This window comes from Oreochromis niloticus, linkage group LG7 (genome assembly GCF_001858045.2).
Source record: "Oreochromis niloticus isolate F11D_XX linkage group LG7, O_niloticus_UMD_NMBU, whole genome shotgun sequence".
In the NCBI taxonomy this organism is placed as follows: Eukaryota; Metazoa; Chordata; class Actinopteri; order Cichliformes; family Cichlidae; genus Oreochromis; species Oreochromis niloticus.
The window spans coordinates 58,838,246-58,854,593 of NC_031972.2; the positions used below are offsets into that span (position 1 = coordinate 58,838,246).

Genomic DNA, 16,348 nt, shown 5'->3' on the forward strand with positions numbered 1-16,348 from the left:
AATCGAGCAGGGCAGGAAACTGTTAACAACATAATGGTTCATTCCTAATGTACGACGTGCAAAACTGAACGCGCCGCACCCCAACTATAACAGGAGAACTCAGCCGAACGGTGCTCTTCTAAAACCCCGCCTCTCCCAGGCTGCGATTGGTCAATTATCTGTAAAAGGTGGGTCATTCAACCCCAGCGCGGGAGCCCGTTGGCTGAGCGTGATGTCAACTTCTTCCTAATTTGAATAACCAGGTCGGGTTGCAGATGCAGAGGAGTGGGCAGGGTAGGGGTAGTGCAAGTGAACTGAACTTCTGCGTCGGTGTAGGCTACACTATATTCTTAAATGCACCCAACTTTAATCATGCGCTGAGATTTATAATAGTGGAAAAAACTAGCTGGATGTTCGGATTATGAGTAGACTGGGACCTAGGCGGAAAACTTCAAGATTTTTCCTAAAAAAAAAATATTCCAAAAAGAAAACTTGGGACTGGTAAGTAGCTCTTCTTTATCGGCCACTATTCTTTATTCTCTCTATGGTGTGGGGAACAGGCCACATATATCCATCATGTCGTTAGATGTTCTATTTGGTTGTAACAGCGAAATATTGTATTTAGGGTCGCCAAGTGTTCACCTGTGATTACATGTTAATTATGAACTTTTTTTTAATGCCAAGTGAAAATGAAAGCATTATTATATATTTCCGTAATCCATAAATCGTGGGCAGGAAGCCAAGTGTAATGTCTTATTCTGGAAGAGACTAATTTTCAGGGAACCATAGAAGATTCCATGATGATAATTTCATTATCGTGTCGTTTTATGTGTGTAATTACTTTAAATAATTCAGCTGTTTATGACACAGCATTTGTCTGTATTACTCTACAGATTGTGCGCGCTTTGAGGCCAAAATCTGCAGTCTAAAAGCAGGTAAGCCACTGACTAACGCACATTGTGCCAGTTTCCAGTTCCACTGTGCGTGTGACAGCGGCTAACCTGGTTTTGGGAACACCTCTCATATTTTTGACTCGTCTGAGACCCAGCCAGAGCCGGATCAGACAGACACCTGTTTACAAGCAGCCCTTGATCGTGGCCCCGTGAGCACCGCCTGGACATAAATGCTCTCCCAGTGGTCTCCATGTGTACCGTAACCTACTTCCTACTATGTTCATACAGTACCTTATTTAGGACCGTGTGGCGTTTGCACTCCCTCCTCTTTAATGCCATCGTTTGAGACTGCTGGTGAGTGTTTCGTTTCAGTTTCTGTTTCATCTGTTGGGTTTAGATCATGTTCATGTTCACTGGTTACCAATTTGAGGTTCTTCCAAGAGGTTCCTTTGGGCCCATAAGGAAAAGATGAACAGTGCTATAAAGAAACTCGGTTTCAGGACAGAATGGATAATATTATGCATAGTAATCAGACTATAACCAATTTATTACTAAATTCTATATAGTGACACAACCTTACCATGTAAGAAAATACATATGGATTGCAGCAATACAGTATGTACAATGTATGCTTGTAAGTAACCAAAGTAAAGTTTCTGCTCAAATCAACTGTCTGTGTGTTGTGCCCTGTAATGCATTTCTTGGTGTAAGTGAGGATGTTTTATCCTCATCAGTGCATAATGACTCACAGTGACACAAAGGAATAGATAAGTGCAGTATGTCAGACTCATTAACTCATGGCCTCATTCATCATCATAACGTGTGGACGTGCAGATGCTCACTCCCATTTCCAAGGAGGTTCTTTCCCAGGCAGCCAGTGCCCGATGCACATGGTGAGCTGATGAGTTTTTATATCTGAAAGTAATCAAATTTTAAGCTTTGCGGCACCTTTTATGCGCATTTGTTTGATGAGAAAAGATTTTGTCAGCGTGCCGTCCTAAAACATAGTCGTAATCTGTTAATGTGCCCTTATGAGATTGGAGCCCTCAGGGCTTAGATATGAAATGGGTGGATGCCTCATTTTGCACGTGGGATGTCTGGGGTGTGGGAACATGCGTAACATTAACCTGTGATAATCTTTAAAAAAAAAAAGAAAAAAAGTGAAGGGTCCTCAAGTAACAACCTTTCTTTTTTACATAATTTGAAGAGACCAGAATATTACTGTTAATATGGTGAAAGGAAACTATAAAGGTTTCTTTAGGAAAAGGGCACATTTGTAATTTCCTCGTATGTCCACAGGTTGGCATCAGTGTCACATGAGGCTTGTGCTTGTCCAGACTCCGGGACCTAAACAAGGATTTGAAGCTTATCTAACCCTTACAAAGCCAGATAGCTCTAAATCTTCTCAGGATAATCCAATTCCACATAATTGATCATAATATCAAAACTGGCAGTCTCATCTAATTTTCCATCATTCACAAGTCATTAAAATTGGCACAAAGCAGAAAAGGCAGATGGAAAAAAAAATGTTTTTGTTGGATGGACACAGTTTCTAATAGACACACAAAAATGGACAGAGACAGAAGAAAAATATTTACTCTCCCTGTAATTATACCTGCTGAGTATCAGCACATGAGAGTATTTATAGACGTCCACAGGGTTTCAGGTGGGGGTTAGCTGGAGAGCGAGGAAGGCTCGCGTCACTCAGTCTGTGACAGCCAGAATATTTACCCTCCAGAGTAAACAAACAGAAAAGGGGTGGAGCACAAATGTGTCATGCCTTTTTGCACAGGGTGATTCTTATTGCAAATTACATAACAATCAAACTACAAATTACATAATAATTTAGCACGTCTGTATTTTAACGACACAAGACACTCGATGCACCTGACCTTGTTGTAGTGAAGCAATGGCATCTCCTCTAGTGGAAAGAAAAGGCAAGCTAAATGATTAAACCGACATCATCAGTGTCAAAGGAACGCCAACATTATTTACAGCGAAACAGATCATAGAGCAATGCTCCTGTTCCTGTTTTCAGTTTCATATAGATGCACTGTGTGACTGCATCCATAACAGGAACAGCTGTGATGCATAGACAAGCAAGATGCGCTTTGTGAACTTTGGAAATTATTGTGTACTCTCACATCATGTACTGCACCACCTGCTATGAGGAAAACATGCATATTTCAGTACATATAATATATTCATAATGCATTTCACATGCTGTGTGCCACTGTCCTTTTTATAAAGTGGATTCCTAATGGACTGCACCATTTAAAGAAATATGACTAATAAAATTTGAACAGGAGTGTAGCAAAAACCAGTCAGACAATAAAAGTTTATCTAAAACACTGTGGACATTTTATTATATTTAAATACATAGTTATTGCAATAATTTCTCTAGGTCAAAGGTTCCTAATTATTTTACATTTCATACAGATACTCTGCAGTGTTTACAGTAGGAAAACTCTGTAAATATATTCGTCTTATGTATATACATATATATATATATATATCATGGTATATTGAAAAAAAATAAATGAGCGTTACAAAGGAAAGGGTTAAATAAGAGGTGACGGTGACAGAACAGTGAACAACTTTTCCTTGGCCCTGCGGTCCATGTATTATCTCCATGACGAGTCTCGGGATGTCAGGACTGCAAGACACAAAAATATATGGGGATGATGATCCCTTTGTATTGAGGGAAAGAAAAAAAAAAAAACACTTTTCAGCTAAGACACAACACAAGAGATTTGGGTCAATCAAGATATTCACATAACCCTATGAGAAACATAGATAGACCCAAAACCAGTCATTCCTGCTCCCACAGGGCTTGAGCACCATGACTGGAGTTTTGCAGTCAGATGAGTATTATTGAACACACGCAGTTTCAAGCTGTGTCTATAACAAGCACTGGGATGCAGTCTGTTTCCAAAGGAGAGAGAATTCATATAACCCCAAAAAGAAAACGGCATCACACAGCAGAAGGTAAAGAGAGTGCACACTTCAACACACATCACTTCGACCTGTCAGCAAACAGACACACACAAAGATAATATAATGAGATATTACGTGCTAAGACACAACAAATATTGATTTAAGGTGGTTTGCAGGGTCACTTATGGATGATAGGTCCCATTGTTTGTTTGATTGATGATTGTTATTGTAACCTACGTATGTAAACTAAGCTGATCCTAAATCTACAGCACACCGAGGCACAGTGCGAATTGTGACAGGTCAAATGTTAAGTGTGACGAAAGCAAAGGAACCAGGCGGATTCATCCCAGTGGAGGGAAAGAAAAGCATCTTAACAAACCCTGGTCCTGTGGCACTACTTTTGAAATGAATCTCTTCTTTTAGCATGGAGTTTGGCAAAAATGGACTTGCGAGAGATACAAGCTCACCAAATACAATTCACTGTCTCCAGAAAGAGAGCAGGAAGATACAATTTCTTTGCAGGCACACAGGGACCAAGGTTTCACATGGGAAGAGAATTGGACAGTGCAATACATTTTGCAGAGCCCGCATAAAAGGCTCTTGCTCTTTGGTCAAGCATCACCAAAGTACAAGGCATTGTATAGATACACCTCTCTCATAAATAGTATCCATACATAAAAGGCAAACTGAAATTACATTTGTGGCATGTATTTTCATGTCAAGAGTAAAACAAAAAACAAAAAAACCAAACACAATCAGAATGCCTGCCACAGTAATTCCCAGTGCGATTGCTGTGTTACATGGAAATACTTTGAAAAGCAGCTGTTGATAGTCGATTATTGACTTGAGGGTGGAAAGGCCACTCTGTTATTACAGAGAAGGGGAAAAGGGTTAGCAGCAAATCCCTAAATGCATAAAAGTATAACAAAAGCAGCTACTGTTAGTACAGAAGCATATAGTAAGATGCGGAGAACAGGGAGTAAGGGAAATCGACAGAGTAAACAGACCCACAAAAGTTAAAGCATACAGGAATATGTGACAATTTGGATGGACTTCTAAGAATACTGTAAAAAGCTGAGGACAGGAATTTGCAGAAGACTGAAAATTAGCCATAGACGTCTTTATGTCTTTAAATGTAGAGCAGAGGAAAGCTGCTGGGAAGCAGCAGGGACAGACACCATAGGGATGCTTCAACTACCCAACACCAAAAACGACAGCTGTAGCCCGAAACCCAATCAAGCTGGGGTAGAAAATATGGGAGGGGTGAGGGGCTCTGGGACCAGGGGATGGACAGAGCAGGGCAGGAGAGGAGCGGGGCAGTGGACTTGAGAAGCAGCGGGGTCTCACACATACACACCCTCAGGGTTGAGGCTGGACACTAGAGGGTTTTGAAGGTTGCGTGGGTGTCCCAGGAACTGCTTTGCAGTAGGACGAGGCAGAGATTCAAATGGAGTTACACCCTGATCTGAGTTAAGAGAAGAAATATCTTTAGAAGACATGAATCAGGTATACCATTACATAATATTAACATTTGAGGGATTTTTTTGTTTCCTTACTTCCATCCCTGTATCCATCCTGTAGAAATTGCTCCAGTTGCTCCTGAAGCTCTGTGCGTGAGTTGGTTTGAACAGGCAGGACACCTGCCTGTTGAATAAACTGCTGCAGGTTACACTGCCTCAGCTCCTTATTCAGTTCCTCCAGCTCATCCTGTTTGGCCTGAGATGGGAAGAATATGGATCACTGAGGGTAATCTAGGACAAGTATTTTACCTGTAAAAGGAAAGTGGTTGCAGCATATAAAACTATTACGGGTTTTTAAGTATGGATGCATATTTAAGGATGTTCGGTAGTGGGTATACGTCCCATCTGCACAATTGCAGGGACCATTTATCACTGCATGCATAAATGAACGGTTTTTGCTTTCATCACAAGGGGGCACTAGACCCTAAAAGTCTACCTTCCAGTCACTGATTAAGATTACTGCCCATCAGGTCACCACTAGACGGTTTCAGCTGCAATGAATAATCAAATCACCACAAGTGCCATGAGACTTTTTCTGATTCAGTCAGATTTAAGCAGCCTGATGCAAACTTATAAATAGATACAGGCCAATGCTCATTTGCTTGTTCCCTTTAAATCTGTCTTCAGATGCCTGGTGGAAAGACCCATCAGCTACAACTACTGAAAAGCTGGTGTTCAAGAACATTGTGAAGCAGTGGCATCACCTTTAGGCCCGCAGACTGAACTCAGGTGCACACAAGCAAGCCAGTAAGTGTGTGTATCTGAGTAATTGATGCTGGACCACGGCATTCTGGTGAGGCAGTTCATACCTGCAGGTCTCCCTCCATTAGTCTGATGACAGGAACACTGTGCTCATCACCACCAACACTTTAAAGGCTCGGCTGGCTGCCTCAACCGATCAGCTGACTGATGACTGACATAGACCCTTTCCATTATTACGAACAGAGCTTTATTATACCCTGTCAAGTTAATATTTCATTTACAGGAAATACTGGTTTCTCATTCCCTCCATGCAATTACTGTCTGGGTGGCAAAATGCCTTTGGGGCTACTTTTGGATTATAAGCACTCACAGTGCTGTTGGTTACCTGTTATGACCTGGTGTTTTTATACAGCCATGTACAAACCCCCCCCAAAAACCTGACATCTCTGTTCCGCTGCAAAATGATTCATGACAAATGCATCCCCATTAGCTTGAGTGACGATACATTTTGATATTTTTTGTGGCCTACAGGACAAAGAATGGGAGACTGTGGGCTTTCAGTGCATGAGGATTTGAAAAACTGAACTATCACTATCATAGAAGAAACACAAGTTTCACTTCAAACTGATGAAGCCACATCTAAGATAACCAAAAGCAAACTGACTTTCTAAACTACAACACGCTGAGGCTGAGAAATAGATCCAATAAAAGAGGCTTTTGTTCTACAAATCAAATCTTTTTAATCTTTTTTTTTAATCTATAAACAATACAATATGCAGATATAAGCCGACATAATATAAACACAGTCAGGAACCACGTATTTAGAAAGTGCGATACATAAAAGATGATACCTGCTAAACCAGTTAAGCTAGGTTGTAAATAGCTCCTGACAATGAAGCACTTTCAGACATGGTAGAATATGAGCATTCAGCAATCATATTACTGCAGTATCATCAATATACATCAGGCTTGGTGACGTACTGTTTATTCGAGTGTATAACATGAATACTGTTTCAAGTAATACAAAAAAAGGGTATGGACTGCACCCCTGAAATGACAACAGAAGGGCTTGTGTGGATTTACAGCCCTTTTTCTAAAGCACAGACCTCTCTCCTTACCTGCAACAGAGACTCTGATTTCTCCAGAGCCTTGTCAGTCTCAGATAGCTGTTCTTCTAGCTCTGTCCCATGTCTCTCTTGACTTTGTAACTCTTCCCTTACAGCGTCAAATGACTCCTCAGGTCCTGTGGCTTTCCCTTCTGTCTGGGTTTCCCGCTGGATCTCTTCCTCCAGCTGAGCAGAGCGAACTGAGAATTCATGGAGCCGCCGTCCACAGTCATCTAGCTTTGTATGGAGCTCCCCAAGCTTCCTTCGCATTCCTCGCTCTCTTTCTACCTCGGCTTTTAGCTCCTCCTCCCAGTACTGCTCATGTGCAAGCTCTGCCTGGTTCCTTCGCATTGCTTGCTCCAAAGCGTCCATCTCATCTTGCAAACGAGCATCAGAAACAGGTGAGGGACATGGAGATGGGTAGGGACGCTCCCAGGTGTGTGACTCCCTCTCTAGGGCTTCTAGCTGGGCCTCAATGGCCCTTAGTCTCTCCTGTTGCTGAAGAACTTTCCTGAATACCTCATCTTTTGAAGGGCCTATAGGTAGTGAGGGAGAAGGGGATGACATATGAGGGGACAGAGGGCTGGATGAAGGAGAGGGGGAGGCTCTTTGCTCTGGAGAGTCCCGTGGAGACCTCTTAAATTGTTTGGTCTTGGTCTTAGGAGAGGTGGATGGCCCCAAGTTAAAGGTCAGGGCTTTTTTAGGCTGGCTACGTTTCAAAGGCTCTGGTTCAGGATGCTTAGGCAATGGAAGGGGATTAGGTCTCTCTTGTTTTGAGCCAGGTCCATCACTGCTGCTGGGGCCAGTGCGACGTAGAAAGAACTGAACTTCATTGCCATGTTGGCCTAACTTTGCGAGAGACTCCAGAGGCCTCTCTGTGGCCAGCAGTTGCCTTTCTGTGTCCCTTAGACGTTGGATAAGAACATAACGGCCTGTCTGACCTGGGACAAAGACAGAAAAAAAAGTGACTATAAAAAACTTCCTACCCTAAATATTTCCATACAAAGAAGCAGCACACCAATACTTTTATTCCTCAAAAATAATATACATCAGTCAAATCTGTTGTATTCTTAGTTGCTTCTCTCTTTTAGTTTAAAAAAAACAAACTGTGGGGTTATGTCCTCGTACCAATTCTAAATAATGAACAAATGACATCAGATGCATTATGACGATGCTGATACCTCTAAATCTCTGCCTCTGTGGACCGGAATAAAAGGCAGCTGCATAAGAGCCACACAACATGTGAAAAATGTTCAAATAAACTGAAGTTTCCACAAGGACCTTGAAATTAGGACAAACCCTCCCTAATGACTTGGCAAGCAGCTTGCTCATAGAAGGAGGAGAGCGCTAAAACTGGAGTTCTGTTCAATCCTAGTGCAGCGTATAGCTCAAATAAAGCCGGAGGATATAGGGACAGAGTGCCGGCTCAAATCCAAACTGACCTGCTGACAATCCAGCAGCGAACTTGATTTGGGACAGTGGAGAGCAAAAAGGTTAATAAAGAACAGGATGAGGGCAATTCTGCGATGCTTCAGTACACTTGTTTGTGTATGCATGAAAATCTAAATGCCAAGCTTTTATCTAAGCAGGCTTTAAGATAAGCTGGTGTCATGAAATGATGACAAAGCTTGAGGTACTTACCAATGGCCTGTGCTAGAGCAATGACCACATCCTGACAGGAAGTCTCCTCGGACAGACCGCAGACAACCCGCACTACTCCATCCACCCACACTTTGAGCTCCATCTGGGACTGATAGGGTAGGGTGAAGGGTAAGAAAGTCTTCAGAGCAGATCAGTTCAGCTTGGCTTTCCTCAGCTTACCACTGCATGGCACTAACTCTGTGAAAAAAAATTGAACAGCAGAGAAGAAAGTAAGAGGTGTGCTACTGTAACAAAGTTTCCTCAAAGTAACAAGAATACCCAGCAAACAAAAACTTGAGCTCAATGTACTTATGTAATCCAACACCAACCCATGGGACACAACTTGTTGATAACCTAAACATGATGCATTGAAAGCGGTCATGTACAGTACATATTGCCCTCACTTACTGGATGTTTTGTAGAAATACCAGTTTATACAACAAACAGCACTGACATCCAAAATCTGCTGTGCTGAGACATGGATCATGGAATTAGAAAAGACTGGCAGCTGATGGGTACAGCATTGTGACGTTTTATTAAGTTCCCAGTGGTTAGTTAAAAGCCCGGCAGTATCGTGTGGACCTGGGAGCATAAATGCCAATCTGTAACCCAATTAAACGCTCTGCTGCCCTCCTTCAAAGCCGTTATGATAGCTTAGTGCCGAGGGGAACAGACAGGGAAAGTGGAGCAACTCAAGTGTGTCTATGTTTTGAAGAGGGTGTTTGGGAGAGTACGAAACATAGCAGGAGAGATGGAACAAATGTGTGTACGTGTGTTCAGTTTGACGGGCCTCAGCAGGACCACAAGTAGGTTTCATTAGACTTCCACAGTTGATCAGCAGGTAGTCTAAAACACGTCCAGGCAGCAGGTTTAACCTAAAGAAATTTCATTATGTGCAGTCCTGCTGTCTGTCTGTACTTTTACAGCTACACTTCAAAACAAGGTAATAAAACACTGTCGTACACATAAAAAGTGAAAGGCCTCAGGCAGAGTTATCTGTAAGGACTTGGCACAGCAAGTGTAGCCTAGGTGGGTAAAAGGCAACTCTTTACCGAACAGTGTGACAGATGGTGTTCTCTTTCTGTCTGTCTCTCTGGTTTTCAATGGGAGGTGTTTAAAACTGAGCCCCACCATTCACCACGTCCTTCATTCAACGCTCCACTGACTATTGGGAGCTGCTCTGGAGGAATGCACTGACTTCATCTTCCAGCCGGAAGAATTCCTGCTTTTCTTAACAAAGACCTCACCCCACCCTTCCTCTGACCTGCCTGGTCCACACCACCATTACTTCTGCACTGTTTAGATGCCAAACAAGAACTCTGCTGGGGAGCAAAGTTCTTGTTTGGCATCTAAACAGCATCACAAACCCGGATGGATGTGGCAACAGCATCACACAATGTGGCACCAAAACACATAGCTTAGAGATTGAACACGTACAATGAGATCACAGGAAATAAAGCGGGAGATAGTGATGGATGATCACATGAGGTAAAAATTCTTTTGAATGAAACGTGTATGATGATTTCATCTGGAATGAAACCTGATATGAAAAAGGGAGTGCTTATCAAACTCCAACGCCAGAAATGTCAACGCAAGCAAAGATGTCAACACTCTTCTTTGAGTGGGCACACGGTGTGCTATGTTGTAATGCACAATCAAGCCTAACAGGTTGACAGAATGTGTAGACAATCATTTATTTTAGCTCTAAGGCTTTTGTTGAACACATACATATGAACTTGAAGAAACAGTAATTTTCAAGCACGGGAATGCAAACTTAAGGCTAGAACCAAACTTTAATTTATAGGAAGGCACCGTCATGGATCGGAAATAACTCTGAGAGAAACAGAAACGGAGCTAAAGGAGAGGTTGAGCTCTTGACATTAAGGCTTATTCTGCAACTTCCTCACAGCACCTTATATAAAATTTTCTACATTAGACATACAAGATTTTTATGCACCATAACAATCAGATTAAATGAGAATACAAACACAGAAACATCTCCCAGCACAGAATGTCACTCTCCCATGATATTTAGCTCTTGTACCTCCTGGCTAGTGAAATGTGATAAACTAACAGGAAACAAACGGGCCTGTGAGTCTCAGGTTGCTGTCTATTCTTTTTGTCAGAGCAACACTGACAACCAGACATCCGCCTGACCCAGCTCATTTTCTCAGAACAGCTCTGGAGTCCTGTGTCAGTTCTCATGGAAAAACAGGAGGAGGAGAACCAAAGGTACCATTAAATACATGGACTTTTTAGTCCATGTTTTTAATGGTACCTTTTGGTACAAAAGATAAAGAGTGGGAATAAATTGAAAATATAACACATAAATATGCAAATGCTATGGACAAACACCAGCTGCAGTTTGCTGTGCAAATGTTATGAGCCTCTAAACATGCTAGAGCCTGATTTCAGCCTATTACAGATATCAACTCCCTTATATATTGCCTGGCATATGCATCTTATGTTTGTCTTGTAGAACAGAGTCCAATGGCAATAGTTAATCAGGCAGTAAATCCAGCGTTTCCGATAATCTCAGGACTGTCTGTCAGCACATGCAGCAGAGTAGCATTTCACAGCTGAGCAGATGGTGGTGTGGAGACAATCACTCAAAGTCATCCTTCATTTATTTTACTTCGTGACCTTTATTACTTTACTATTATACCTAATAAGGCAGAAAGGACAACAAAAGTGTGTAAATCAGCAGGAATAAAAGACAACGAAAACATAATTAAGCTTAAATGCACTCAACATTCTCCAACGCTTCACTTGGCAAACTAACAAGGTTAATGAATCCGCATGAGTGACTCATTCTAAATGCAGGAAGTGAATCTCTCCTGGTGTGTAGTTGCTGCAGCAACAGAAAAGTAAATGTTTTTAGTGGTTGTTACAAATCAGTTTTGGCCCCACATGGGAATTAAATTCCAACTGTACACCTTAAACTCAGATTGACCCACCCCACCCAATTCTAATGGAAAAAAAAATAATACACCACATACCCAAGCTCTACTTTACCCATGACAAAAAACAGGTTGCAATTTTCACTGAAACTCTGACCAGTCACAAATCCCCTGAAGAGAAATAAACAGTAATCAATAATCTCTGACTCCAAGCTCAGATAAAAACACACTCACAAAAGAGCCACTTGAGGAGCTCATCTGGTGAATTTCACAAGGAAAACAGATAAGTCATTTTTATATGATGAAAGATAAAGAAAGACAGTGACAGTGCATAAAGAGAGAACGCCAACGAATATATAAGAAAAAATGCTGACAGTTTAAAAAAAGAGAGTGGTAGAGAAAAGTGCCACCCTTATTATCACTCATCCAACTAGCACACCTGCTTTGTGTCTTTCATCACCCTGTCTATGCCTCTGTTTATGTCTCTTCAATACAGGTCTCCCATCTGCTTTGTAAATTTGACTAAAAGAAAAAGTGGCTTGTATCACAGCCCTGCAAATACACAAGGCTTGATCTGTCTCAAGCTGTGAACTGATGGGACCCTTAAGCCTGGATTATACTTGGTTGCACATACGGACAGCGGGGGACCAGAAGACCGAGTTAGCCATTCCTGTTATACTTCTTTGAAGTCCGCTTGAAATTCGCTGCCTGGACGCATGCGTAGTTGGTGCATTGTAATGTAAATTCTCCACGAACGAGTCCACGCTCGTGGTCACTGGACCACCTCGGTCATGGTCCGATGACGAAATTTACGTCACAAGGACCCCCAAAAAAGTTCAAACATTTGAGACTGCTCAGACAGGAATCAAGTGCTTTGAAAGACACCCAATCTCCAAATCCCCTTTTTTCTTACATACATATAAACACACAAGACATGTAAAGACATAAAAGCTGACACTCAAGCACAATGCACTTGGTTTGATGCAGCTGGGCAGACACACCTTAACCTTCAATTTCCTTTCTAAAGGTCTGAACAAGTAATTTCTGTTAGTCATACACAATATTAGGAAACCTGCGGAAACAAAAGCTTTGCAGAAAAATTCCAAGCAGGGTTAATAATGTACCAGAGCTCCTAAACGCTCGAGGCTACGTGTGGGTGTGTAATATGAGTGTGAGTGTGTGTGCAGGGGCAGTACACAACCCTGTGTCATGCACATGCAGTGGTCAAAGGTTGGGAATGCGTGTCTGTATGTGTTTGGGAGTTTACAAAAAGAAGACAGACCATGTAGGCTTATCTTTATAAGAATCTGCTCCAGCTCTGAGTAAGGGCAGTGCTATATCTGCAGCAACACGAGTCTGAGGAACAATGGCAGGAGTAAAGGGCAGAGTTTACATCACATTTTTCAATGGATCGTAGCAACAAACGCATGCAAACACTTATCCCTATCAGTATACGCAGGGAAAATAAGACCCTGTCCCACGCTGCTTTACGTGTATATAATAGGATAAATATTGGTGTTAAAGGACAATGAAGAGAACTGGGAGAAGCTAGGCCCTCAGTGCCACTCTGTTCCAGGTTGGCAGAGACAAACACTCAAAGAGACAGCAACACGCTGGCACAGAACAGCCTGGTCTCATCTAAACTGCAGAGAGACTATTGTTGCTCTGGTTCTACACTCAGCAGACAATGCCGTCTCTTTTGTGGCCTCTGGCATCGCTGAGTCGTCTGACACACCAGCTTTTACTGACATTCTGGAGTGTTACCACAGATAAGCACTGTTACCACTAATAAAATGGAATAGAGATATTTTATTTAATTCTGCCTGGCTTCCTTGTTTCGCATTCTTTATCACACCTCCTCCTATTTCATTTTTCAGTATCTACTACGTCAGCACAGGTTATGTTGCACAGACACATGAGAACAAAAGCAAAGAGAAAGTTCCATGACATGATCACAGTTGAGAACAGCACTAAAAATTGTTCACAGTGGCAGAAAATTGTTCTTTAGCCTCAGCAAATAGAACTGGTTTTGTATGTTGAAATCTCAATTGTCTTGCACACTGGCTGCAAAAGAGTTGCAATGGATACAAAATAAAAAATGGATATGTACTTAATGTACACATTAAACTTTTCGTCTATTCACTGATAAGGCCAATCTGATAGGTCATATCTGAACAGGAGAACTGTGATGGAAAAAGCAACTGAATTTAAAGAGAAAAAAAATCAGTAGTAGTCTCAGTACCCATACATTTCAATCTCTCTTCTTCCACCTGCACATTTTTAAGTAAAAGTTGCCTGCGGGATTGAACAGTACACTGTTCCCTGTATAAAACATCTGTGCAATCCTGGATCAACTCAGCCTTCAGGCACAATAAGAAGGTATTCAGGGAGTTGCTTTAAATTAATAACGCTAACAAGCCTAGCCTAGCCTCATGTATTTATCAGCAGCGATTGTATCTTTAACAGAGCTTCTTCCAAACCTTACATGATGAAAGCATGTAACAAACGCTTTCTAAATTCTCCAACGGACACCAGCAGCTCCTTTGCATAAGTTATTATCAGCAGGGACCAAGTGCCAGCAGCAGACAGAGGCACACTGAGTATTGTGAGGAAAGTGCTGTAGATTTACGAGGGGTGAGGGCTTCTACTGCACAAATTAACACTAAAGTTTCCATGTATACACACCTCTCCTGTGATCAATAAGTTTGTTTAGGTGTTAGCAAAGCCACTCCAAAAAGGGCCAGTAAGTGACACATGGAAAAATTTCTTCTACTTTTGAGAGTTTCCTCTTGCAAAGTCACATTTAATTTAATGCGAGCATTAGGGCAGCCTTATGTGTAAAATTGTGTGTGACACTGACGGTGACACTTCTTCCTCACAATCCAGGGACAGGCTCCATATACGATGTTTGCTGATTAGAGACTGAACAATTGCCTGGGTTTCTACTAGCATAGCTTCAGTGAAGCTTCAACACACCTGATGAATAATGCAGTTTTTAACAGTACATTATTTTGGCAAATATTTCTCAGAAAAAGTCCAAGTGCTTGTTACTGACAAGCCCTTTTGAAAATGCCCCCCGTCTGCCTGTGTTTCTACTCCATTGACATGCTAATGACTGAGCGCAAAAGAATCAGAAACAGCACTAATAAGCTTTGGTTGTCATACTTCCATACAGGGACCTGTCACTCCAGCCTTTTAGCCTTCTCCATTATAATGATTACCTAATCCAAGTGTGAAATCTCAGTGAAAGTGGATCAGTGGTTCATTAATGCAGGCGGCACCTTTGCAAGGGCAAATATAGGAAACAATATAGTATTAATAGAATCAGAATAGTTATGAAAAGCTGCTAAAAATGAGCTTCATGAAGGTGGTTATACACATTTAAAAAGTCGCTCTTCATACAGATTAGTTATGTCATTAGTTTTGCTCTTGTTTAAATGTTAACTCTAAATCAGATGGGGCAACTCACTGCATCATATATATATCTAAAATAAAATACAAGCTGTCCTTGTGCTAAGCATGCAACTGATGATCAGTGAGAGTTTACAGCTTAAAGTCAATTACTTCCAGTTGAAGGACACCTTGACAGGGCTGTCCAGAGTCTTGCCATCACCCTTGGCAGTCAATACCCCTGCAGTCACACTGTGTAAAAACAGCACTTAGTGTAAAATCCCACTCACCGTGAATCACCAGCAGCACTCATAGTGACAAATCGTAACCTGCCCTTAACCACAAGGGAGGAAGAGCAGATGTAGATGTCATACAAAGAACATTTGTTCAAATTCAGTTCTTGAAACTACAAATTCTCGACCAACACCAGCCTGGAGAGGCTCCAATCCTACTGCGATTGTGAATTTGAAGAAAGTAGGTTTTGCTTTTATTATTCTACTCTGGAAATTTAAAGAACTAGTGGCACACTTTTGGATTTCACTGAAAGCCAATAAACTAGACACCTATAAGCATGTGGCCACAATAGTTTACACAGGCCTGGCCGCAATACAACAATACTGCATTATTCACTGCACTGAGTGAATACTTGCTCATACCTGATTTGGCAGTCGACATTCACTTATTTGCTTCAACCCTGGAAGCCGAGCGGAGGTGAATACATTAAAGGGGAGGTATTTGTTTGCGCTGACTCATGGATCCGCCCATAGAGCCAGCAGCTAATGGTGAGAATGATAATAAAGTCCTTTTCACATAGTCAATGAGAGGTCAAGCAAAGCTGGCCTCCACTGAGAGCTCAGCTCAGGATGACTGGTTTGGTTGCCTGCAAGCTGAGCCCTGCAAGCACAGGAGTTTATATTGTTGGGTGAGCCATAGAAGAAGACTTTCTGACTGCTGATGGGTACCCATGTGTAATTATATACTCCCAACCTGACTCAGCAGTGCTTGCCAGGGAAGGAGGATATCACTCTGTTCCCAGCCAAACTCATACAAAACACATAGTAGTGGCAGACCCACTCATATAGGATGCACAGTAAGTACATGGTCATATATAGCCTATGCACAGACACGCAGAAGAAGATATTCAGTTAGCAGATAGACTAAATAATATGTTACATGAGAATAAGTATAGACACCAGGGAGCCTGACTCAAGAACGATTATGCTTGAACCCACTAATTTAACGAAAGCAATTTACACAGTACATAAGTGGAAAATTTGTAG

General features: G+C 41.8%; 1 protein-coding gene and 1 long non-coding RNA gene across 6 annotated transcripts in view; one reads left to right on the plus strand and one right to left on the minus strand.

Annotated features, from left to right (window-relative positions):
* Positions 1–252: 252 nt before the first annotated feature.
* On the plus strand, positions 253–4,848 carry LOC102082827 (uncharacterized). Of its 2 annotated transcripts, XR_003221216.1 has the most exons (3): positions 276–480; positions 873–1,765; positions 2,172–4,848. It is a non-coding gene; the product is annotated as an uncharacterized LOC102082827 (long non-coding RNA). The 2 variants fall into 2 exon arrangements; XR_269420.4 differs by having other exon boundaries at positions 253–480; positions 873–4,830.
* rassf7a (Ras association domain family member 7a) overlaps positions 3,311–16,348 on the minus strand; it is a 36,919-nt gene continuing 23,881 nt past the window's right edge. For all 4 annotated transcript variants that reach the window (XM_005470999.4, XM_003440492.5, XM_025909496.1 and 1 more), the window contains 5 exons: positions 8,779–8,976; positions 7,150–8,078; positions 5,366–5,525; positions 5,167–5,274; positions 3,311–3,528 (listed from right to left, as the gene is read on the minus strand). In XM_005470999.4, the coding sequence (XP_005471056.1) occupies positions 3,497–3,528; positions 5,167–5,274; positions 5,366–5,525; positions 7,150–8,078; positions 8,779–8,881 (1,332 nt within the window). In that variant the 5' untranslated portion in view covers positions 8,882–8,976 and the 3' untranslated portion in view covers positions 3,311–3,496. The remainder of the gene's footprint in view (positions 3,529–5,166; positions 5,275–5,365; positions 5,526–7,149; positions 8,079–8,778; positions 8,977–16,348) is intronic.